The sequence below is a fragment of the Pelodiscus sinensis genome, chromosome 2, assembly GCF_049634645.1.
Source record: "Pelodiscus sinensis isolate JC-2024 chromosome 2, ASM4963464v1, whole genome shotgun sequence".
In the NCBI taxonomy this organism is placed as follows: Eukaryota; Metazoa; Chordata; order Testudines; family Trionychidae; genus Pelodiscus; species Pelodiscus sinensis.
Window position 1 is genome coordinate 3,328,498 of NC_134712.1, and position 23,873 is coordinate 3,352,370.

Genomic DNA, 23,873 nt, shown 5'->3' on the forward strand with positions numbered 1-23,873 from the left:
GGAAAAAAGGGAAGGCGAGAGGAACAGCGAGGAAAGGAGGGGAAAGAAAAAACCACAGAAGCAGGCGACAAAGGGGGAAGATGAGCCAGAAAGGGAAAAGGCAGGAGGTGGGGAAATAGAAGAACAAGAGGGAATAGAGGAGAAGGAGCGAGATGATGTGGAGGAAGAGAGGCCAAAAGAGAACCAAAGAACGAAGGGTGAAAAAGAAATTAAGGAAGAGAGAGAGGAGGGGGATGGCCAGGAGGGAGAAGGCTGGGGGAGGAATGAAAGGCTGGGAGGTGGGCAGACCATGGAAGAAAATAGCATGAGAGAGGAAAAGGAAGATGGGCCGGAGAAAGACGAGTGGAGGGAATCAAAGGAGAAGCCAGGAAGTGAGCCGAAGCAGGCCAAGAAAAAACCCAAGGAGAGAAAAGCAAAGGATGAAACTAAACACCCAGAGAAGGGAAGGAAGAGCAAAGAGAAATCCAAGGAGGTGGCGAACGAGGGGGGAGCCAAGAAAAGGAAAAGCAAAGAGGAAGACGACAAGAAGAAAAGCAAGAAATTAAAGGAGGAGGCCGAGGAGAACAAGAAGAAGGAAGAGGACAGCAAGTGGAAGTGGTAAGCTATCTGTGGCCAGTGACCGCCAGTGGGGTACCGATCGCTTTCAGTCTCAAAATATCCATTTTTTCCTGTTTTCTAACCAGCGGTAGAGGAGGTGGCTTTTTTTGGAGTAGGGAGGGATCTCCAAAATTTTTGAAATCTTTGAGGCGGGGGTGGGGGATAGTGCACAAAGCAGGAAAAACACATGGCTTTTTTGGGCTAATTTTTTTTTTCACCAGCTTTGGCAAAATAGACCCATGCCTGTCCAGTGTAGAGCCTCTGCGCATCACCTCATGTATTAATGCTGGCATGCTTGCCCCATTGCTTTAAGGCGAAAGAAAATGATTAAAAATAATCGCTCTAGAGAGCGATCCTTACGCGGGTTGAACCTCTGTAGTCCGGCACTCTCGGGACTTGACCGGTGCTGAACCAGAAAATTTGCCAGACCATGGGAGGTCAGGACTGTCTAGCAGTGTTACCAACACTTCAGCAACGTCTAGATTACATCCCTCTGTCGGCAAAAGTGCAAATGAAGCACGGATTTGAATTTCCCATGTTTCATTTGCATAATTACATAATGGCGCTCGTTCGAAAAGTGCTATTTCGAAATTGAAACCTCAGTCTAGATGTGGTTCTTTCGAAAATGGAAGCCTATTTCAAAAGATCCTGCAAACCTCATTTTGGCTACGTCTAGTCTGCAAGCCTCTTTTGAAAGAGGCTTTTTCCAAAGATACTTTCGTAAACGCCTCTTTCAAAAAAGAGCGTCTAGACTACAATCAGTACTTTTGAGAAAGCAAGCCGCTTTTTCAAAAGAGAGCACCCCGGCTATCTGGAGGCTCTCTCTCTCAAAACCAGTTTACATTACATAGCGCCTTTTTTCGAAAGAGGCTGTTTCAAAAGTATCTTCTGAAAAAGCCTCTTTTTAAAAGAGCACTTGCGAAAAAAGACGTTCTTGCTAAGACGAGGTTTTCCCTGGTCGAAAAAACTGCCGCGTTCTTTCGGTTTACTTTCAAAAGGACTCAGCAGCAGTCTAGATGCAGGGGAAGTTTTTTTTAAAAAAACCCTGTAGTCTAGACACACCCATTTTGAGGCTTACAGGATCTTTCAAAAAAGGCTTCTATTTTTGAAAGAACTGCGTCTGGACTGCGGTTTCAATTTCGAGATAGCGCTTTTTCGAAAGAGCACCATTACGTAATTATGCAAATGAAGCATGGGAAATACAAATCCCGGCTTCATTTACACTTTTGAAGTGGCTCATTTACATCCCGCTGCCGACAGAGGGATGTAGTCTAGACACAGCCGTTCTACTGCTTGCTGGGCTCTTAGAAGACATGTAGGGGTATGTTACACCTAAATAGCACAGAACACTGAGAGCCAGGACTGGGGGCTGTAAACAAACGTTATGGGACCACAGGAAACTTGGCCACACCTACAGAAAGCAGACATCCAGCTAACTCAAATCATGCTGGACCAGAGATGTTGCCCGACCCCCGAGAGTTCCAGACTAGAGAGGTTGTAACACACAGCATGTTATAAATGGGTAGGAATGGTGTCCCTAGTCTCTGTTTGTCAGAGGCTGGAAATGGGTGACAGGAGAGGGATCACTTGATGATTCCCTGTTCTGGTCACTCTTTCTGGGGTAGCTGGCCTGGGCCGCTGTTGGAAAACAGGACCCTGGGCTAGATGGACCTTTGGTCTGACCCAGCGTGGCCGCCTGTGTTCCCCCTGCTATTATTGGTGTTGCCAGTAGATGTCTCTGTATGCTGGATTTCTGTCTCAGATGGCTAGAATTCAGGTAGTTTTCAAGGTGAGGTCCGAGGAGTCTGGAAACTGTGTCTAAGATTCCCAAAGGGCTGTGCTCCTCCACTGGAAAATGTTTAGGGGTCCACACATGAAAAAAGCTTGACAACCGCTGGCTTAGAAGGTAGAGCCATCAGTTGGATGGTGCCAGAGAATTCTTAGCAAGGTTCCTCTGCATGATTGTCCGTTGCTTTCCTTTCTGAGTCGATGGGTAGAGCGCTGCACGGATACACAATCTTGTATCCACATCTGTATCTGCAGAAAAGAGCTGCAAATATCCTCACGGACAGCTGCGGACATAAAGTGGATATCCACAAATTTGCAGGGTTCGAGATTCGAAATTTACACCTGCTTCTGTGCCTGCAGAATTGAGCTGCTGAGACCACCGCGGATATAAAGCGGATATCCACAAATTTGCGGGGTTCTAGATTCGAAATTTGTATCCGTGCCGGCAGAAATGAGCTGCTGAGACCACCGCGGAGATAAAGCGGATATCCACAAATTTGCAGGGTTCTAGATTCGAAATTTGTATCCGTGCCGGCAGAAATGAGCTGCTGAGACCACCGCGGATATAAAGCGGATATCCACAAATTTGCAGGGTTCTAGATTCGAAATTTGCACCTGCTTCTGTGCCTGCAGAATTGAGCTGCTGAGACCACCGCGGATATAAAGCGGATATCCACAAATTTGCAGGGTTCCAGATTCGAAATTTGTATCCGTGCCGGCAGAAATGAGCTGCGGATGCAGATATGCATAGATTTAAAGCGGATTTGCAGGGTTGCCTGGTACTTCCCTTTTATTTTGCTGCAATTGTGTATTATCTGCTGTATATTAGAAAAGCGGGGTTTTGCGGACCCTCCTGAGAGAAGGAATCTGGCTGAGCGAGCCTGCCCCTCTGAGCGGAGGGACTAGCTTTGAGTACCCGCTGGACAAGTCTGGCTTGGCTGAATGAGGCGGTTGCCTAGGAACCCAGTAGCGTGCATCCTGTGGGCTGCACACAGATGCACGTCTGTGACTACATTTCCCAGGGTGCTCTGCTGCATCGCAGGAAGCCCGGTGACCTGGAATCGTTTCATGGGCATTGCATGTCTTTGCTTGGTCTGTAATCGCGAGCGCCCGTCTCTCCAGAGCAGGGCTGGCCTGCCTGTGCCCCTTCTCCCGGGGGGCAGCTGGGTTGGAAGGGATGAAACGCTTCCACCAGCAGGGCGATGGGTTGTGACCACGCTGAGCCTGCTGCAAGCATGTGGCTGGCGGCATGGGGGGGCTTGTCCTGTCATCGCATCCTCTGCCGCCTGCCGGGACTGGGCGTGTGTCAGCGTGGCCGGGCGCTGCTTATGCAAGCCCTGGAGCATTCCCACCCCAGGCTCAGCGCCCGCCTGTGTGTGGCCCGTCGGCAGGTCAGTGCTGCCCGCAAGGGAGTGGTGAGTGGCAAAGCCAGGTAAGAGGGGGGGTGGTATCTCTTATGGGACCCACTTGCGTCCAGGGCGAGACGAGCTCTCCGGCCTCGCAGAGCCTGTCTCCAGGTCGGGGGCGTTCCCAGAGCGTCGCCGCGAAGCCCAGGGTGGACTTGGCTTGAGGCGTTTGCAGGAGCCGATTTCCAGGCACAAGGTGAAATGGCTGATGGAGACCCCCCCCCTTCCCGGCCAGAGGGGAAGGAGCTGCAGGGAAGCTGGTAGCGGCTTACAGAGGGCTGTGAGAAATCCAGCGGCTCGCGTCAGGCCGGGATTTTTAGTGTCGTGCAACGTAACGGATTTCAACCCCCAGGCTCGTCCCGAGACATGTGGGGCAGGTTTCCTTGGGAGAGAGGGATGCGGAAGGGTCCCTGGTGGCTGGAAGGCTGACTGGGGAACTGGATTGACAGCAGCTGGCGGGCTGGGACCGGGTTGGGCTGGTGCGACCCCGGCTGCTCTGATTTGGGCTGGCAGGACGCTGGCCGTGCCGGGCTGGCAGGCTACTCAGCCTGGGGCCCATGGGACACTGGCCTTGGGCCTACAGGGTGGGTTGGAGGTGTTCCGGCCACGCTGGAGTGACCCAAGGGGCTGGCCGGACCCCCCCCCTGCCCATCCGGTGCACCCTGGGTGGACGCGTGGGGATCCACCCCCAGTGGCCTGCCCACAGAGAACCAGCGAAACATGGTCATTGCGGTCATTCGGCCAGTGAGCTCTTTAAAGGGTGATTTACACCCCCACTGGGTGCAGAGCAAGTACTTCGGGGAACTGCTCGCCCCCGGGGGATGCTTTTGTCTTTTATCGTTTGCCGCTGTGTGCTCAGCAGAGAGCAGCGAGTGTGTGGTTACTAGGGGGGTGTAAGCGACTAGTCGACTACCCGAGGCAGCAAGGAGCCGGTGCTGGAGGCAAGGGAGGCAGGGGTGTAGCAGGGACCAGCCCCCCACTCCACTGCACACCAGCCTGTCGGCTCTTAATCCATTTAAAAAGCAGAGGCACATCTGGGACTAGATGTGAGCTGGGAATCAGCTGTGTTTAAAAGGCGGGACCCTGCGTAAGTCAGGCATCAGCTATCCTGGGTCCCTCCTACTGCACTTTAGGCTCTTAATCCATTTACCAAAAGGCTCTTAATCCATTTAAAAGGCGGAGCCGTAGCAGAGTGACTTCCCAGGCCAGGAGCTAACCCCGCTATGACCCGTTTATCGACTAATGGACTAGTTGTTGGACAATCCATCCACTAGTCGATTAGTTGATTAAACTCAATTTAACATCCCTAGTTACTAGGGATGGTAACATGCGGTCATCCTCGTTGTACAGGTGGGGAAACTGAGGCACGGGGCGGCTCACGGGGCTTGCCTAAGGCCATTTAGGGAGGGAGTGACTGAGCTGGGAATTGGACTCCTATCTCCTGAGTGTCGGGGCAGTACCCTGTCCGCTAGAGCTAGACCGTCCTCCCTAGCCTGGTACTTCTGCAGCATCCCCACGCTTGTGGGGCCCCTTCCCTGAGTGCATCCGCAAGTCCTCGGCGCCAAATCCCTTCCTGAGACCACTTCTCCCCCGGTGCCGCCAGGGAGCTGGCTGGTTCGCTCCTTACCGCACGTCCGGGACTGGTAGTCGGCCAGACGGCGCTGCCGGGGATTCAGGCCTGGTCCGTAATCCCAGACACTTCCTGACTGGGCCCGGTGTGTCTCCCTCAGGTGGGAAGAGGAGAAGACAGACGACGGGGTGAAGTGGAAGCAGCTGGAGCATAACGGCCCCTACTTCGCCCCCCCCTACGAGCCGCTCCCCGACGACGTCAGGTTCTATTATGACGGTGCGTCCCGCGTGGGCGCCGAGGCTGCTACACGTAGCGAACGTCGTGACCCGGCGCAGCAGGGCGCGGGGCGGGACGGAGAATGCGCTTCGCCTAAAGCCTATTGCCCCAGGCTCTGAGTCGGGGGGCCTAGCTCCGTGGTTCTCAAAGGGTGGACCACGGACACCTAGCGGTCCACGACCATCTCGCAGGTGGGCCATGGGCTTGGGGCTCACCCCCCCCCCCACGCACAATGGGGAGTCCACTCTGCACCTCCCATGAGGTTGGAGGGCCAGCGCGGGCTCCCCGCTGCGGGGGAAGGGCGGGGCCCGGAGCCTCGTGGGCCGGATCTAGCTGGCGCATTGCTGCTCCTGGTCCCCGCGGCCGGGGGAACCGCAGTGCGGGAAACTGCCCGCCTGGAGGATTCCCCCTGCCCTCATTGGCTGGAATCCTGGCCAATGGGAGTAGTGTGGGGCGGTGCCAGGGAGCAGCAGTGCAGGTGCGGAGCCAGGTGAGCAACCCCCATGCCACGACCCCACCCGCATCCCTACCTTGCACCCTCCCTTCCACCCAGCTCACCCTACCCCCAGCCCGCTCCCAAACTGCCCACCCTCGGCCTGCTCCTGCATTCTCCCTCCCACACTGCCCACCCCCAGCCTGCACCCTCCCTCCCACACTGCCCACCCCTAGCCCGCTCCTGCACCAACTTTGTCATCATGGGTGTTTGCAGTGTTTTTTTTTTAATTAAAAAAAAGGGGTGCTGGTACTCCAGAGGAAAAGTTGTTGAGCTCTGACTGGAGGGGCCGGTACCATCACAAAAAAAGCACTGGGTGTCTGGCTGGCGGTCCGCGGAAAGGTCTGCATTGAGCAGGGTGGGCCGCGGGTCGGAAAGTTTGAGAACCACTGGCAGAAGTGAAAGGATACGGGGGCACCCTGGTGCGGAGCTCCAGCAGAGCTGGCTGAGCTGCGGCAGAAGCCAGCGGGGCGGTATCGAAAAACCTGGCCAGGCCCCCGAGTTGCAATAGGTCAGCTCCTGTGAGAATTGTTACGTTCCTTTCACCGCTGGCCACTGGTCTAAATGAAGCAGTCAGCTCAAATCCGTGGGCCTGCCCGGAGGCTAATTTTGCGGCCTCTTCTAATGCAGAACGTGGAGTCACCCACTGCTGTTTAAAGGCGATGCATTTAGAGAATCCCCGGGCATTCAGAAACCAAGAGATTCCTCCCTCGGCCCTTCTGCCAAATCCGAAGCTTGCTTTAAAACTCGTGAGGTTCAAAGGAAATTATAAATGTTGGGGCAGGAGGTGGGGTATTACCTTCCCGTAGGTGAGCTTGTAGAGTTAATTCGCATCACGCTTTCGCCGCAGCCAGTTGTCGGGCGGGGCGAGGGTCAGCGCAGGCGGGCGAGCGGTGATAAAGCGCCCTGTGTTCTCATACAGGCAAACCCATGAAGCTGAGCATGGCCACGGAGGAAATCGCTACCTTCTACGCCAAAATGCTCGATCACGAGTACACGACCAAGGAGATTTTCCAGACCAACTTCTTCCACGACTGGAGAAAGGTAGCTGCCCGGCGCGCCTCGCCTCGGCGCCTTGTCCAGGGAACACTGCACCCCTGGGGGGCTGGGCTGGGCCTCCGGTGCCTGGCCTGGGGGGCCTGGTAGGGACAGGCATGGCCAGGCGAGGGGTTGCGGAAGGAGCAGTGGAGATGTTCTTTTTGGGGTGTTAATTTCCTAATTCATTTTTGTGTAGTATTTCATAGCAGGTGGTGGTCGGGGACGGGAGGGCAGCCGTGTGTGCGTGCACGGTGGTGGGCGTATGTCCTGGGTTCAGCTTTGCTACGGACTGAGTTAAACCTCATCGGATGCCCCCTTCAGTGGAGACACAGTTAAGGGGCTGTGCCTAAAACGAGGCTTCATAATCTGCCTAGACGCTGAAGTAACCCACATGCCTTACTGGGTGTGGTTCATTGTCCCATGGAGTGGTCCTTAGACCACTTACAGCAGGGGTGGGGACCCTAAGGCCTGTGGGCCGAATGCAGCCCGTGGTTTGTCCGCATCTGGCCCCCAAGGCTCAGAACTCCCCGCTAGTATTGGGGAGCCTGTGCTGCCACTCTACCTCCCCCACCGCTGGCCTGGAGCCCACGAAATCGAGTACCCTGCGCCCCCGTAGGCTCTGATGTGGGGAGTTCTCAGCCACGTCAGTGAGGGGTTGTTTGCTTCTCACTTGTGTGCGGCCCCCGGCTGATTTTTCTGTGGGTCAGCGCCCCCGACCCAAAAAAGGTTCCCCAGCCCTGACTTCTGGAGAGAGAGAAGGAGTTTGCTCTACAGCCTTAGCGGGGTGCCGGCTGGCTTTTAGCTCAAGCGGCAGAGGCTCCTGCCCTAAGGGCCAGAGGTCCCAGGTTCGGTTCTGCCTGTCACTAGCACCCGTGATACACTAGCACCCTTGGGGGCCTGTTATGCTAATAAGAAGCACACGGGACTTTTTTTCAAGGGTGTGTGTTTATTGAGAAGACCGTAGAAAAGCAGTTAGCATGTGCCCCTCCCCCCGCCCCCCCCAACACACACACACACACACGCGCGCGCGATGTCGTAGCATAACAAGAAGCCCTGTTGCACTACACTAACAGATTTATTAGAACACAAGAGCCTCTTTGAAAGCTTATGCTCCACTACATCTGTTACTCTACAAAGTGCCACAGGACTTCTCGTTGCTTATGCGGATGCAGACTCCCACGGCCACCCCTCTGATAGTTGCCAGGCAAGGCTGTCTGAGGGAGGAGTCGGGTTCCTCAGGTTTGACTTGCAGGACCGACCCCAGAGTCTTGCCGGGATTGCCGTGCCAGGCCGCAATCGTTCATCCTTCACCGGCGTTGATCTCCGGTTGTTTCACAGTTATTCTTTGAGATCTCTGGTCAGGCTTCCTGGTCTTTTGTTTGTGTGTCTGTAACCCACACCCGTCGTGTGGGTCGCTGGCCCATGAAAGCTCATCAACCATCTTGTTAGTCTTTATGGCAAAAGACCAGCTTGGCTTAACAAGGAGATCTTGCACGATCTCAAAATAAAAAAGGAGTCATATAAAAAATGGAAACTAGGACAACTAACAAAGGATGAATATAGGCAAGCAACACGGGAATGCAGGGGCAAGATTAGAAAGGCAAAGGCACAAAATGAGATCAAACTAGCTACAGGCATAAAGGGAAACAAGAAGACCTTTTATAAATACATTAAAAGCAAGAGGAAGACCAAGGACAGGGTAGGCCCACTGCTTAGTGAGGAGGGAGAAGCAGTAACAGGAAACTTGGAAATGGCGGAGATGCTCAATGACTTCTTTGTTTCGGTCTTCACCGAGAAGTCTGGAGGTGCGCCTAACGTAGTGAATACAAGCAGAGAGAGGGTAAGTTTAGAAGATAGGATACACAAAGAACAAGTTAAAAGTCACTTAGGAAAGTTAGATGTCAGCAAGTCACCAGGTCCTGATGAAATGCATCCCAGGATACTCAAGGAGCTGATAGAGGAGGTATCTGAGCCTTTAGCTATGATCTTTGAAAAATCATGGCAGACAGGGGAGATTCCAGAAGACTGGAAAAGGGCAAATATTGTGCCCATCTATAAAAAGGGGAATAAGAACAACCCAGGAAACTATAGACCGGTCAGTTTAACGTCTGTCCCAGGGAAGATAATGGAGCAGGTAATTAAGGAAATCCTATGCAAACACTTGGAAGGTAATAAAGTGATAGGGAATAGCCAGCATGGGTTTGTGAGGAACAAGTCATGCCAAACTAATCTGATAGCTTTCTTTGATAAGATAACGAGCCTTGTGGATAAGGGAGAAGCGGTGGATGTCATATACCTAGACTTTAGTAAGGCATTTGATACGGTCTCGCATGGTATTCTTATTGATAAACTAGGCAAATATAACTTAGATAGGGCCACGATAAGGTGGGTGCATAATTGGCTGGATAACCGTAGTCAGAGAGTTGTTGTTAACGGTTCTAAATCCTGCTGGAAAGGGATAACAAGTGGAGTTCCTCAAGGGTCTGTTTTGGGACCCGTACTGTTCAATATCTTCATCAACGATGTAGATATTGGGATAGAGAGTACGCTTATTAAGTTTGCAGATGATACCAAACTGGGTGGGGTTGCGACTTCTTTGGAGGATAGGGACATAATTCAAAATGACCTTAGCAAGTTAGAGAAATGGTCCGAGGTAAACAGGATGAGGTTTAATAAAGAGAAATGCAAAGTGCTCCACTTAGGAAGGAACAATCAGTTCCATACATACAAGATGGGAAGCGACTGTCTAGGAAGGAGCATGGCGGAAAGGGATCTAGGGGTCATAGTGGACCACAAGTTGAATATGAGTCAACAGTGTGATGCTGTTGCAAAAAAAGCAAATATGATTCTAGGTTGTATCAACAGGTGTGTTGTAAGCAAAACTCGTGAAGTCATTCTGCCGCTCTACTCTGCACTAGTTAGGCCTCAGCTGGAGTACTGTGTCCAGTTCTGGGCGCCACATTTCAAGAAAGATGTGGAGAAATTGGAAAGGGTACAGAGAAGAGCGACAAGAATGATTAAAGGTCTAGAGAACATGACCTATGAAGCCAGGCTTCATGAACTGGGCTTGTTTAGTTTGGAAAAAAGAAGATTAAAGGGGGACATGATAGCGGTTTTCAAATATCTAAAAGGGTGTCACAGGGAGGAAGGAGAAAATTTGTTCCTCTTGGTTTCTGAGGACAGGACAAGGAGTAATGGGCTTAAAGTGCAGCAAGGGAGGTTTAGATTGGACATTAGGAAAAAATTCCTAACTGTCAGGGTGGTCAAATATTGGAATAAATTGCCAAGGGAGGTGGTGGAATCTCCCTCTCTGGAGATATTTAAGAACAGGTTAGATAGACATCTGTCAGGGATGGTGTAGACGGAGCTTGGTCCTGCCTTGAGGGCGGGGGGCTGGACTCGATGACCTTTCGAGGTCCCTTCCAGTCCTATTATTCTATGATTATTCTATGATTATTCTATGAAAGTGCTGCATAGTCCTGTCTTTTGTTTCAGCAAGACCAGACTAACACGGCTGCATCCCTATTACTGTGTCCCATGCAGTGGCACTTAGACCATTTACAGCGAGAGATAAGAACAAGGGAGCTCCACAGCCTGAGCTGGGAGCCAGGCAGCTTTATAGCCCAAGCAGTAGAGGCTCCTATGCTGAGGTCCCAGGTTCAAATCCGCCCGGGGGCAGTTACATTTCACCTTCAGAGTGTCTGTCTGTCTGTGGGGCTGGGCCATGCTGCTCGTTTCTTCAGCCTTCATCCAGCCTCAGACACCACAGATGTTCTTTCCAGTCTCTTTGACCTTCCCGATGGCTTTCTCGCACATCCTCAACCATCCAGACACCAGCTCAAATGTTCAAAAGCAGCCATCGGGTCGTACAAATACGCTTTTCAGGGGCTGCTTCACCCTGGCCTTTGCTTGCGGCGTGGCTAGCTCAGCAGTGAAACTGCTGCTCCGCAGACTTTCCAGAAAGCTCCGGGTTTCTCACCCCTTCTCGTGCAGCTTTTCCCCACATTGTAAATGAACTTTGCCTGCCTGTTTCCAAGTCTCTTCTGGCTTTGGCTCAGGAAATGACCTCGGAGGAGCGGAAGAAGATCAAGCACCTGGAGAAGTGCGATTTCAAGGAGATTCACAAGTACTTCGTGGACAGAAACGAGGCCCGGAAGGCGCTGCCCAAAGAAGAGAAGCAGGTGAGGACGGGGTTTCTCGCGAGTCCTGCAGACGGTGGGCAGGTGTTTAGTGTGTCGTGGGGGGGGCTTAACTTCCCTTTGGCCGTGCTGGCTTCACTCCCAGACTGGAAAATGAATTCTTTGGGTTCAATCACCTGCATGGTGATTAGTCTGTAACCATGTGGCACCCTTGCTGGTTGGGTTTGTGTCTGTGGCGTTCCTGGCCAGCCCTCCGAGAGAGAGAATTTGTGGCGGATGCTGCTGGGCAGACTTCGGCCCCGATCCTGCGGCCGGGTCCCTGTCCCGTTGACTTCCCTAGCACGCCGCACAGACACTGAGTTCTGCGAGCGGGGAGCATCTGGCAGGGGCAGGGTGGTTTAAATTCTGCGTTAAGCCAGGAGTCGCTTCCTATCGCTGTACGCACCCGGGGCTACTGCGTGTGTGTGATGGTGTCTGTCTCCTGGTGCCTCTCCCTCGCACTGATCAAATCCGTGTTAATTACGGGCAATCAGTAAAATTGCTCCTTTAGCTCCAGTGGGTTTGATCCATGATGGTGCAGTGGTGCCCTGGACCACAGGGGCTGTTGTTTCATTTTCCCGGTGGGTACAACACCCCGGTTCTGTCCCGAAACCCCCGATCTCCCTGCCCCAAGGTCCTGCCTTTGCTCTGGCTCTTGGCCCCCTCCCTTGAAATCCTCCATCTGCCCTCCCCCGAGCACCTCCTGCCAGCTGCCAAACAGCTGATTGGCCACCCCACTGATCAGATGTGGCTGGTGGGGGCTGAGTGTCCCCTATCTTTTTTTCCATGGCGCCCCAGAGTTAGCACCCACGTGCTGCTTGTATGCACCCCTGGATCCTTTAATCATGTGCTGATGAACGCTGGGTCTGCCTCTTCGGGTCCCCCTGCGTCTGTCAAGAGAGGTTTGACGCCAGCCCCTCCGTCCTGGCTGCTGGCAGACGGGGTGAACTCCCTGGCAGCGGGCTGGTTTCTGACTCTTAACGCTCTTCCGTGCATGACCCAACTTTCTCCTGGAAGACGGGGAGGGCCGGTAGGTGCAGTGCCCGGGGTGCCCCCAGACTGGTGTTTTCTCCGGGGTTTGTTTCCTCCCTCAGAAACTGAAGGAGGAGGCCGACAAGATCCAGGAGGAGTTCGGCTACTGCAACCTGGACGGGCATCGGGAGAAAATAGGCAACTTCAAAACGGAGCCCCCGGGGCTGTTCCGCGGGCGCGGGGACCACCCGAAAATGGGCATGCTGAAGAAGCGGATCATGCCAGAGGACGTCATCATCAACTGCAGCAAGTGAGATGGCATGGACGGCGGGCAGTATCGGCCGGGGAAGCCGTTGCCTTCCCAAAGCTGCCTACGCGCCGCGGCCGCCGGGGAAGCCTGGGGCCAGAGCGTGGCAGCCTGGCTTCCTGGCCACCAGGGAAGGCAGGAGATGCAACGTGGCAGACCAGTTCCCTGGGGCTGTGGCGTGGCAGCCCCATCCCTCCAGGGGGCCAGGAAGAATTGGGCTGGGGAGGGGCGGGGCTTGGCTCTGCAGGGGGGAGGGGCGGGGCCTCTGATGGAAGGGGCGGGGCCTCTGATGGAAGGGGCGGGGCCTCTGATGGAAGGGGCGGGGCCTCCGATGGAAGGGGCGGGGCTGGGGCTTACCCTCCCCAGCTGGCCTTTCACATTCCACCCATGCTCTCTGGCATTATCCTTGGCTTTCTGCCTGGCCTCTAGATCCCTCCTCTTGTGAGGCGTTTCCCCCTTTCTACGCCACAGGGGCATTTCGCAGTCCGATCCCGTGTTGATACCCACGGCGTGACCCGGAAGTAGCTAGTCAACAGCAGCGATCTCACGTCTGCCTGCTGATTTCTTTTTAAAACCTTGCAAAGGGGAAGCACGTGGTGCTCACCTTTCTCCCCCCAGTCCGGCTTGTTTCTGCCTTACACGTGTTGGGAACGTGCTTCTCGACATTGGGCTTGTTGGAGGACCGCGTGGAAGGGCTGGGAAACTTTCTGAGCACTTCACTGAAGAGAGGGCAGGGTTAGCCAAGAACGATTCTTCCTCGGATTGGAGTTAAATAAGTACTAATCGGATAGGATGCAAATTGGGTAAAAACATCCCTCTCGTTTCCCCCTCAATCAGTGTTTCCTGTAAGCGGCCGCCCAAGAGTGATTCAAATCGGCTGATTAGCAGAGTGCCCACAGCCAACAGCACGTGTTTCTATTGGTGGTGCACATCTGCACATGCTTTTGTGCACAGAACAAAAATTATTCTGCACGTGGATAAAATTAGAGGGAACATTGCTCCCAGTGAAATTCAGTTGTTGTAGTGCACAGGCCCCAAACCCCAGTACTTCTCCAGTTGACTCTAGTCCTCAGAGTAAAAGACTTGGATGTTTAATATTATAACTAAGCAGAGAATCTCTTTACAAGAACAAGCCTTACCCTTAAAAAAGGGATAGAGACTAAGACAGAGAATATCTTATTGCCCTTATATAAATCTATGGTACGCCCACATATTGAATACTGCGTACAGATGTGGTCTCCTCATCTCAAAAATGATATTCTGGCATTAGAAAAGGTTCAGAAAAGGGCAACTAAAATGATGAGGGGTTTGGAACGGGTCCCATATGAGGAGAGATTAAAGAGATGGGACTTTTCAGTTTAGAAAAGAGGAGACTGAGGGGGGATAGGATAGAGGTCTGTAAAATCATGAGTGATGTGGAGAAAGTGAATAAGGAAAAGTTATTTACTTGTTCCCATAATATAAGAACTAGGGGCTACCAAATGAAACTAATGGGCAGCAGGTTTAAAATAAATAAAAGGAAGTTCTTCTTCACACAGCGCATAGTCAATCTGTGGAACTCCTTGCCTCAGGAGGTTGTGAAGGCCAGGACCATAACAGGGTTTAAAAGAGAACTAGATAAACTCATGGAGGTTAAGTCCATAAATGGCTATTAGCCAGGATGGGTAAGGAACGGTATCCCTAGCTTCTGTATGTCAGAGGGTGGAGATGGATGGCAGGAGAGAGATCGCTTGATGAGTCCCCTTTCCACCTGGCAGGGACTGTAAAATCCCTGAGCCCCCGTTGGGTCACAAGTGGAAGGAAGTGCGCTGCGACAACACCGTCACGTGGCTGGCTTCGTGGACGGAGAACATCCAGAACTCCATCAAGTACATCATGCTGAACCCCAGTTCCAAGCTCAAGGTGAGCGCGCTCTGTGTGGCGCAACTGTCAAGGCCACATGCGGTAACTTCACAACCTTTGCAAGAGAGGCTGCAGTCTCTTGCAACTGTTACGCCTCTGACTGTGGGTGGTCTGGGGGGATGGAGCACTGGGCCGGGACTCAGGAGATCTAGGTTCTAGCCTATCTCTGCTACTGAGCTACCAGGTGACCTTGGGCAAGTCACTTCCTGTGTCAGTGCCTCCATTTCCACATCTGTAAAAGAGGGATAATGATCCGATCTCCTTCGTAAAGTGCTCCGAGATCTACCGATAACAAGTGCTAGCTAAGAGCTGAAGGTGCTTACTTTATGCTAATAACCAGAGTTGTTACGGAGTTTCACTAACGTGGTTGGGAAGACTGTTCTGTTTTACAGTAACCCCAGCAACGGTACTTTTGATAGGCCTGATGGCCCCACATTGTGCTTACTTGAGCTTAATACTAGCAACAAGCTTTGTTCTCCCTTTTTCGTTTAAAAAAAAAAAAAGGCAATTTCAATGTAAATGTGTGCAAAAAAAAAAAAAAGCAAACATGATTCCGGGCGGCATTCACAGGAGTGTTGTGAGCCAGACACGAGGAGTCATTTTTCCGCTCTGCTCAGCGCTGATTAGGCCTCAGCTGGAGAATTGTGTCCAGTTCTGGGCTCCACATTTCAAGAAAGCTGTGGAGAAACCGGAGAAGGTCCAGAGAAGAGCAACAAGTATGATGAAAGGCCTAGAGAATGTGAGCTGTGAGGGAAGGATGAAAGAATTGGGCTTGTTTCGTTTAGAAAAGAGAAGACGGGGGGGGGGGGGACAGGAGAGCAGTTTTCAAGTTTCTGAAAGAGGAGGGAGAAAAATTTTTCCCCTTGGCCTCTGAGGACAGGACAAGCAGCAAGGACGGTTTAGGTTGGACGTTAGGAAAACCTTCCTCACTGTCAGGGAAGTCAAACACTGGAATAAATTGCCCAGGGAGGTTGTGGAATCCTCATCTCTGGAGATATTTAAGAGCAGGTTAGATAAATGTCTATCGGGGATGGTCTAGACAGTATTTGGTCCTGCCATGAGGGCAGGGGACTGGACTTGGTGACCTCTTGAGGTCCCTTTCAGTTCTAGGGTTCCCTGTTTCTATGTTATACAAGTGTAACAGGCTGGTATATAAGCATGCGAGTCAGGACACAAAATCAAAGCTTTCACTGGGATGTGAATGGTTAACTGGGTAACTGATAAGTCTCACCCTTAATAGGGTCAGCTTACTGGTTACTTTAACCAGTGGGGGCTGGAGAAGCCCCCCATCTGCTGTGGAGGTGGGGGTGCGCTACAGCTCACTCCCTATTTAATCAGTTAACCAATTAAACTTAACATTTAACCAGTTAACTAATGAAAAGGGATAGCATTAACTCAGGTCCGTGGCATTTCACCGAGCAGTCCGTTAGTAATCAAAGATCATAAATGTGTAACAATGGAGAGTTAATGCCTTAACATTGCTTGATTTACATTCTTACTCCTCTACTGGGGAGAAATACGTTCTGGTGATCCTCTGACAAGTACTGGGGGTCAGAGCTGATACAGTGCTTCTGCAAAGCCATCAGGGGGCGCTCAAACCATTTGTCCAAAACTTGTACAGCCTCTCTCTGACTTACGAATCGGTTACGGACCAAGCAATTGGTCGTAACTCGGTTTGGTCGTAAGTCGGACCCCATAGAGTTACATGCGACCGTGCTGTTCGTAAGCGCGGATCGCGGTTGTAATTCAGTGTCCGCCATTTACAACAGGTTTGGTCGTAACTGCAAAGGGTTGTAAGTCGACCATTCGCAACTCGGGGACCGGCTGTAGTTATTCCGGTTTAGCTTTAGTGACCTTAGAGAAATGATTAAAAAACCAAAACAAACCCCCAAATCTGAACAATATTTAGAACCCAAAGAGTGTTCTTAATAAGAGAATGTCATCGAAGCAGTTCCAATCTGGAATCAGGGAGTTCCTTTGTAAAGGATTTTATTCCTGGATCAAGCTAGGAATTATTTGGCAAAATTTTTGGTAGGAAAATGCTGGTGTGTCAAAATCAAAAAAATTTGTATGGGAAAATGCCTGCTTTGGTTGATTTTTTTTTTCTTTGCACATTTTTTTAAAGGGTTGAAATTGTTGAAATGAGAATCTTGTTGAATTTTGAGAATCGTGTTTTCCAGCTCAAAATAACTTTTCGTTTCGAACTGGAAGCTCATTGTAATTGGGAAACACTGATCAAAATCCAAGCCGGATGGTGTGAAAGGATTGAAATGCAATGTTTTCATGGACTGGAATCAATTATTTTTCGAGACGTTCAATTTGTGAAAAATGTGAGATGTCGACTTGTATTCCAACCCGGGGATGGGAAATGTTTTGGATTTCTGGAAATATTGGGCAGGCGGAGAAAGCCGTAGCTTGCCTAGCTCTGTGCGTTGCCCGTGACCGAGTTCGGGATGGCAGAGGGGTGCTGTTCAGAGAATTTGGAAACATCCTTTTTGCCTTCCAGGGGGAGAAGGACTGGCAGAAATATGAAGTCGCCAGGCGTTTGAAAGGAGTGGTGGACAAGATCCGTTCTCAATACCGCGCAGACTGGAAATCCAGAGAGATGAAGAAGCGGCAAAGATCCGTGGCCCTTTACTTCATTGACAAGGTGCTGGCTGCTTCTCTCGTTGGGCTTGGTGCTTTGTTTGGGACATGACTTCATCAGAGCGACCGTGACGCTTGCCGGTAGCTGTGCGTTGTGGTTAGCCTGTAGAGGAAGCCACTTGCGGTCACAGAGAACTTGGGAGTGGATTGTGATGCGTAGAGCCCTGCAAATCTGTGGATATCTGCTTTATATCTGCAACCGTGGGTGCGGATAGACGTGGCTTATTTTAGAGGATGCAGATACAAATTTTGTATCTAGAACCCTGCAAATTTGTGGCTGCTTTATATCCGTGGGTCTCTGTATCGCCCGTTACAGAAAGGATGTGGAGACATTGGAATGAGACCAGCAGAGGGCAACCAAAATGATGAGGGGGCTGGAACACATGACCTACGAGGAGAAACTGAGGGATTTGGGCTTCTTTAGTCCACAAAAGAGAAGAGTGAGGGGGGATTTGGTAGCAGCCTTCAACTACCTGAAGGGGGTTCCAAAGAGGATGGAGAGAGGCTGTTCTCAGGGATGACAGATGGTAGAACAAGGAGCAATGGTCTCAAGTTGCAGTGGGGGAGGTCTAGGTTGGATATTAGGAAAAACTATTTCCCTAGGAGGGTGGGGAAGCGCTGGGATGGGTTCCCTAGGGAGGGGTGGAATCTCCATCCCTAGAGGTGTTTAAGTCCCGGCTTGACAGAGCCCTGGCTGGGATGATGGAGTTGGGGTTGGTCCTACTTTGGGCAGGGGGTTGGACTCAACGACTCCTGAAGTTTCTTCCAGCCCTTGGATTCTATGGTCCGTGGATACGAGGCAGAGATCCGCGGCTGATTTTTGCAGCTACAGAGGCGGATACGTGTTTTGTATCTGTGCAGGGCTCTCGCGAGGGGAAAAGCCCGGTGCTTTCCTGCCAGGGTACTTCTGCACAGCTTTTCGAAGGGCAGTCAGTAACGTAAGGACAAATGATGTAGCAAAGCAACTCCAGATGCTCGCGGGCCCTGCGGAGTCGCTGGGGCTCGGGGCCGTGCTGCGTGGGAAGACACGTTCAGTGCGTTTCTCACAGCATTGTAGCCTCTTTGCGCTAGTTTGTGGAAGGGGGCGCAGATGGGAAGATTAGGGGGTTTTGAATCTGGCCTGCTCTCCTCTGTCCCCTCTCCCCAGCTGGCCCTGAGAGCGGGGAACGAGAAGGAGGAAGGGGAGACGGCGGACACGGTGGGTTGCTGCTCCCTGCGCGTAGAGCACATCAAGCTGCACTCCGAGCTGGACGGGCAGGAGCACGTTGTGGAGTTTGACTTCCTGGGGAAAGACTCGATCCGGTATTACAACAAAGTGCCTGTGGAGAAACCGGTGAGCTGCGCTAGGAACTGGGACTCACCTGTGCTCCCAGAAATAGGTAGTCGATGTGCTCTCTCTCTCTCTCCAGCTCCCATTGCCCTGGTATCCAGGCGCCTCACAAGTCCCACGTGGGGTAGGACAGGGCTGTGATCTCCATTGTATAGATAGGGAAACTGAGGCACAGTGGGACTAAGTGACTCCCCCATGGCTGCCCAGGGAGGCAGTGTCAATGCAAAGACATGAACCCAGTTCTCCCAACCCCCAAGCTAGCACCCTAAAACCATTTGGCCACCCTTCTTATAAGAGCCTAAGAACAGCTGTGTGGGGTCAGAGCCAAGATCCATGTAGCCCAATGCCAGGGGCCGCAGAGGGAGTGTCCAGACCAGGGCATCAGGGATGTAACTATCCGTTAAAAAGGTTAACCGGTTAAACGATATAATAACCAAGGGGTGGTGCAGAGCAGCTGGGGTCTTTTAACCAGTTACCAACCCACAAGACGACCTTCCCTCTTCTCCCAGGACTCCTTCCTTTGCTTAACAGCCTTTGGTGAGGGAGCTTGTCAAAGGCTTTCTGAAAGTCTAAGCGCACTCTACCACTGCCGCTCCCTTGTCCATGTGCTTGTTGACCCCTTCAAAGAATTCAAATCGATTCCTCTCGTTGGAAGCTAAGACTTCCGGCTTGGGTGCGGAGCAAAGCCAATGGGCTTTCCCCGGCTTCGGGGCTTAGGTCTCGCTTCCTCGAGGAGATCAAAATGAAATGTCGAAATGTCGATGCGGGTCTGATGACCTACCGCAGCGCCGCCAGCCAGGGCCGGATCCGCTTGATCCACCAGATCTGCCGATTTGAGATTCACGCCTGCTGGTCCGGCTTGTCTCCTGGGAAAATGGACCCCAGCTCTTCTGTATCCGAGCTGAGAGGGTTCGTTTTCAGGATCCGCACCTTTCCCCGCCCCCTTCCCGCCACTGTCAGGTCACCGGGGTTCTTTGTACCACAGGCCTGCAGAGGTTAGTTTCTTCAGGCCACCCAAAGTCCTGGCTTTGCGCTGGTATGTTGGTGGGAAACGCTCAAATATACGTTTCCAATCCCGAATTACAGCATTAAGGAGATATTCCATCTCACAGAGCTGGAAGGGACCTTGAGAGGTCGTCGAGTCCCGCCCCATGCCTGGACCAAGCACCATCCCTGACAGATTTGCCCCAAATCCCTAAATGACCCCATTGAGGATTGAACTCCCAACCCTGGGTTTAGCAGGCCAGTGCTCAAACCACTGAGCCATCCCTCCCCCCAAATTAGAGGAAATAAAACGCCCTGGGCCGCAGGCGACTGGCTTCTGTGTATTTAGGGGGGTACTTTTTCTGTCCTCATTCGCTTCGGCCTTCATTAGCAACGGATTCACATGCACCGGGGTCTGGTGATGGCACCTGGGGTTTATAGCTCGCTCCGCCAGTGGGCAGGGATGGGCGCACCGTTTCCCTTTCGCCGGTCTGTACCGTCGCGTGCGACACCTCAAAGCAGCCAGGCAGCTCGCGAGGGGGTTGTCTTGAGGCAGAGACACGGAGGTGAAAGGACGCGGGGGGCGCCCGGGGGCGCAGCTCCGGCAAGAGCCGGCTGAGCTGCGGCAGAAGCCAGCGGGGGGCATTTAAAGAGCTGGCAGGCACCTGGGTTGCTATAGGACAGCCCCTATAAGAAATGTTTTACGTTCCTGTCATGGCTGCAGAGAAGGGCGCCCAGAGTCTCCAGGGGATGGGGGCCACCGTGGGTGTTAAATCCAGGAGCCCCCGGCCGTCAGCTGGAAGGCGGTGGGGTCTACGCGGAGGCTTAGCGAACCTTGCTGTGGGGTTCTTCCATGAAGGGTCCAGCAAGGAGTGGCCTCCGCGAGCGTTCCCCCAGCACGTCTGCCGGGGGTGTCATCCGTCCTGTCGTTGCAGGTGTTCAAGAACTTGCAGTTATTCATGGAGAACAAGGACCCCGGGGACGACCTCTTTGACCGGCTGAACGTGAGCTGGATTCCTCTTGTTCTGGAAACCCAGGGGCCGGTAGTGCTCCCCAGAGCTGGGCGCATCATGCGAACAGTCTTTGCCGGCAGGACCCCACTTCGCTCAGTTCCATTCTTTGAGAGCTGGCTGCCCAAGGCACTGCCCCTTCTGGGGGCACGGAGCCGCCTCCCCCCACACACTCGCCTGGCCCCGGGGCCCGCAGTGGCCACAGCAGTACAGTGTGTGCATCAGGAAGTCAGTCGGATGAGGCCACTGATCTCGTTGTACTTGTGACTCTGATTTTTAAGCCCGTCCTCTCCCGTGATCAGCTACCGTGTCCCTCAGCACCTTGCTGCGGCGTGAGCATTCCCTCAGCCGCTGGGCTCTCCAGACCCGACAGCTGACCCATGGCAAAGCTTCCTGCAGCGGCTTAGAAGAGCCCCAAACGGTCCAGGGGTGCAAAGGGTGCGGAGGGCAGCCTAGAGGCCGTTTTTAGACCGGGCTAACCCTTTCCCTCACCCGTAGGGCAAGTAGCCGCCTCCTGAGGGCAGCCATGTTGTTAGAAAAGCCAGGTTCTGCTACCTCCGCCAGTGTCCGTGGGGGTAGCCCACGCCACCCTTCAGAAGCGAGGCGGAGCAAGGCTGCTTCAGAAGCGAGGGCTTGGCGGTGTCACCTCTCACATGCAAGAGGCCTAAACAGCTCTCCAATAGGGCTGGGCCGGCCGCCTGGGGCCTTCTGTGGTTTCTCTCCTGGAATTTGACCTCCTCCTGAGTTGCGTTAGCCCCCTCCGCCCGCAAATACACAAATTGTTTCCAGTTCTGGGCGCGCTTCAAGGGCCTGCACGCTTCTCTCTCCCACGCTGCCTCAGCGTTTGTACTCAGGCACGCCCTCCCCTCCCCTCCAAAAAATACAAACGCCTGATGCTTCTGTGGGAGGGTCCTTATCTGTAAGAGCAAGGAGGCCTAGCTAAGTAACCCGAGCACAAAGATCTTGGGGCCTGCTACAGTCGATGACCCTCCAAGCACAAACACCCATGGCCTTGCGGTGTAGTATCTGCTGCTTTTGGTGGGACTGTGATCCCATGTGGACCAGCAGTGTAAATTCTAGGAGACATTGAGTCAGGTGGGAGCCAGGGCACATCCATGGAGCTATGCCAGGGGCCTTTAGCTGGGAGCCACATCCTCCAATTTCACAGCTGATGTGCAATGTTACAAGGGATCTATGTGCTCCTGTCGCTTCCGGCGCCTACAGTCGGCTGGCTTACAAACGGGAATAGAAAACCGAGCGCTTTACTTCCCCGCGTTTTACTATTTCCCCCTCGGTCTTGTCTTTTTTTTTTCCAGACGACAGTGTTGAACAAGCACCTCCAGGATTTGATGGACGGGCTGTCAGCCAAGGTGTTCCGAACCTACAACGCGTCCATCACCCTGCAGGAGCAGCTGAAAGCGCTCACGAACGGTAAGAGAGCGCGCCTTTGGGTAACTTGTGGAACTCCATGCCACTGGAGGAGGTGGCACCGAATGCCACGTGCCCATTGACACCTGCAGTTAATGCCCGTTAGGATGAGTTGTCGAGTCGCCGATGAGGGTAAGAATACAGTAATTCCTCATTTAACACAGTAGATACAGTTCAGAAAATGATCGTGCTAAGTGAAAACGTGTTATGCGGGGTCAGTTTTCCCATTGAAAATAATGGAAAAGGTGAGGGTTGCGTTTGCGCTCGCGGCTCCAGCCTGCACTGTTAGCAGCTGGGACCAGGACATAAAGATGAGGGAGAAAGGGGACTGAGTTATAGCAGGCAGGGGAGATGTTTGGCTCTGGGGAAGGGTAGGGAAGGGGAGGACGGGAGGGGGCTGGCAGCCGGCAGCTGGGTTTTCCCAGCTGGCCGGTCGCTGGCAGCAAAGGTTTGACGTTTGCCGCACCGTTCCCCGGCGACCCCCTCTGGCCAGATGCCTTGCTATCGCGAAAACATGTTAAGCAGGCACGTGTTAAGCAAGGAATTGCTGTAGTCAGGGAAGGGAAGAGGTTGTACTTTTCTTTCCCGGTGAGTTGGCAGCATTATCTTGGGCATATCAGTTGGCCTTTCTATGAGGCATGAATTGTTCGCTGTCTCTGGAAGCAAGATATTGGGCAAGCCCTATGACCCCCCAAAACCCTCTTTCCTTCTTCCTGCCTCTGATCATTAGCAGAGGCAATGATGAAACACACAGAAGGGCGCGTAGCTAATTTTTTAGTTTATAGTTTGTTTATTATGCAACGTTCTAATACGACATGTTAATTAATCATAGCCCGGGGTCGAGGAGCTTTTTTGGGTCGGGGGCTGCTGACCCACAGAAAAATCAGGTGGGGGGGGGAGGGCACACATAAGCGAGAAGCAAAAAACCCCCAAAACATAAAGAACCCCCCCCCCCCGACTGAGAAGCAGAAAGATACTCCCCACATTCCCCTCCCACACCAGAGCCTCGGGGGCCCAGCCTAGTAGATGATGTGGGCTCCAGCCCCACAGCAGGGTGACGAGGAGTCGAGTGCTAGCACAGGCGCCCCAATGCTATGAGGAGCCCTAAGCCTTGGGGGCTGGATCCAGGCAAGCCAGAGGTTGCATTCAGCCCCCAGGCCGTAGCTTCCCCACCCCTGTTGTAGCCCGTCATAGTATGTTCAATTAAGTTCAGTTGTAGGAGGATGGAGGCATACGCTTGATCCGTGTGTAGGTGGTGGGTTGCCTGCAGTTACGGGTGAGGCCTGGGTGTATTTCGGAGCAGGATATTCTGTGACCGTCATAATTGTAGAGGCAACGTGAATGAAATGGAGGAAAGATTGTGGGCTTTGTTCTCCTGAGTGTCTGTGCTACGGGCCTGTGACTTCATGTGTTCCTAGGAGCTCTAGATCTGGAACAAGCCGACATATCTCTGGTGGACGTGAGACTGTAGCCACCAGAGCCGACCCCTTGACAGTAGAATAAACACCCCACGCCCGTAAATCTTAACTGTCAATGAAAAGGCTCAGCTGGTGTGTCCTGTCAATCTGATCATTTGTTTCCGAACTTGACGGCCTGTGAGCTTTGCCCTCCTTCCGTTTCCTGTCCCGGGGGCTTGACAGTCACGTTTTGCTTTTCCAGCTGACGACAACGTCGCAGCAAAACTGCTGTCCTACAACCGAGCCAACCGAGCGGTGGCCATTCTGTGTAACCACCAGAGAGCCACGCCCAAGACCTTTGAGAAGTCGATGCAAAACCTGCAGGCCAAGGTAACGGCGGAATCGTGCAGTGGAAGGCCAGGGCTCCTAATGGGAGGGTGCTGGACCCAGTTATGGAACTCTAGAGTTTAAGGATGGAAGGACTCACTAGATCACCCAGTCCGACCTCACGTTGGTGCCAGCAGCAGCACCTGGCACCAATGTGCCCTCTA

General features: G+C 52.8%; 1 protein-coding gene across 4 annotated transcripts in view; it reads left to right on the forward strand.

Annotated features, from left to right (window-relative positions):
* Positions 1-272: 272 nt before the first annotated feature.
* TOP1MT (DNA topoisomerase I mitochondrial) overlaps positions 273-23,873 on the forward strand; it is a 34,184-nt gene continuing 10,583 nt past the window's right edge. Inside the window, exons 1-11 of one of the 4 annotated variants that reach the window (XM_014577846.3) lie at positions 273-597; positions 5,522-5,637; positions 7,053-7,174; positions 11,227-11,349; positions 12,441-12,628; positions 14,383-14,527; positions 17,034-17,177; positions 18,321-18,506; positions 20,423-20,491; positions 21,814-21,928; positions 23,585-23,712. In XM_014577846.3, coding sequence (XP_014433332.3) covers positions 290-597; positions 5,522-5,637; positions 7,053-7,174; positions 11,227-11,349; positions 12,441-12,628; positions 14,383-14,527; positions 17,034-17,177; positions 18,321-18,506; positions 20,423-20,491; positions 21,814-21,928; positions 23,585-23,712 — 1,644 coding nt within the window. In that variant the 5' untranslated portion in view covers positions 273-289. Of the gene's footprint in view, positions 598-3,441; positions 3,818-5,521; positions 5,638-7,052; positions 7,175-11,226; positions 11,350-12,440; positions 12,629-14,382; positions 14,528-17,033; positions 17,178-18,320; positions 18,507-20,422; positions 20,492-21,813; positions 21,929-23,584; positions 23,713-23,873 lie in introns of those variants that run through there. The other 3 variants (XM_014577844.3, XM_006131679.3, XM_014577845.3) reach the window with 3 other exon arrangements.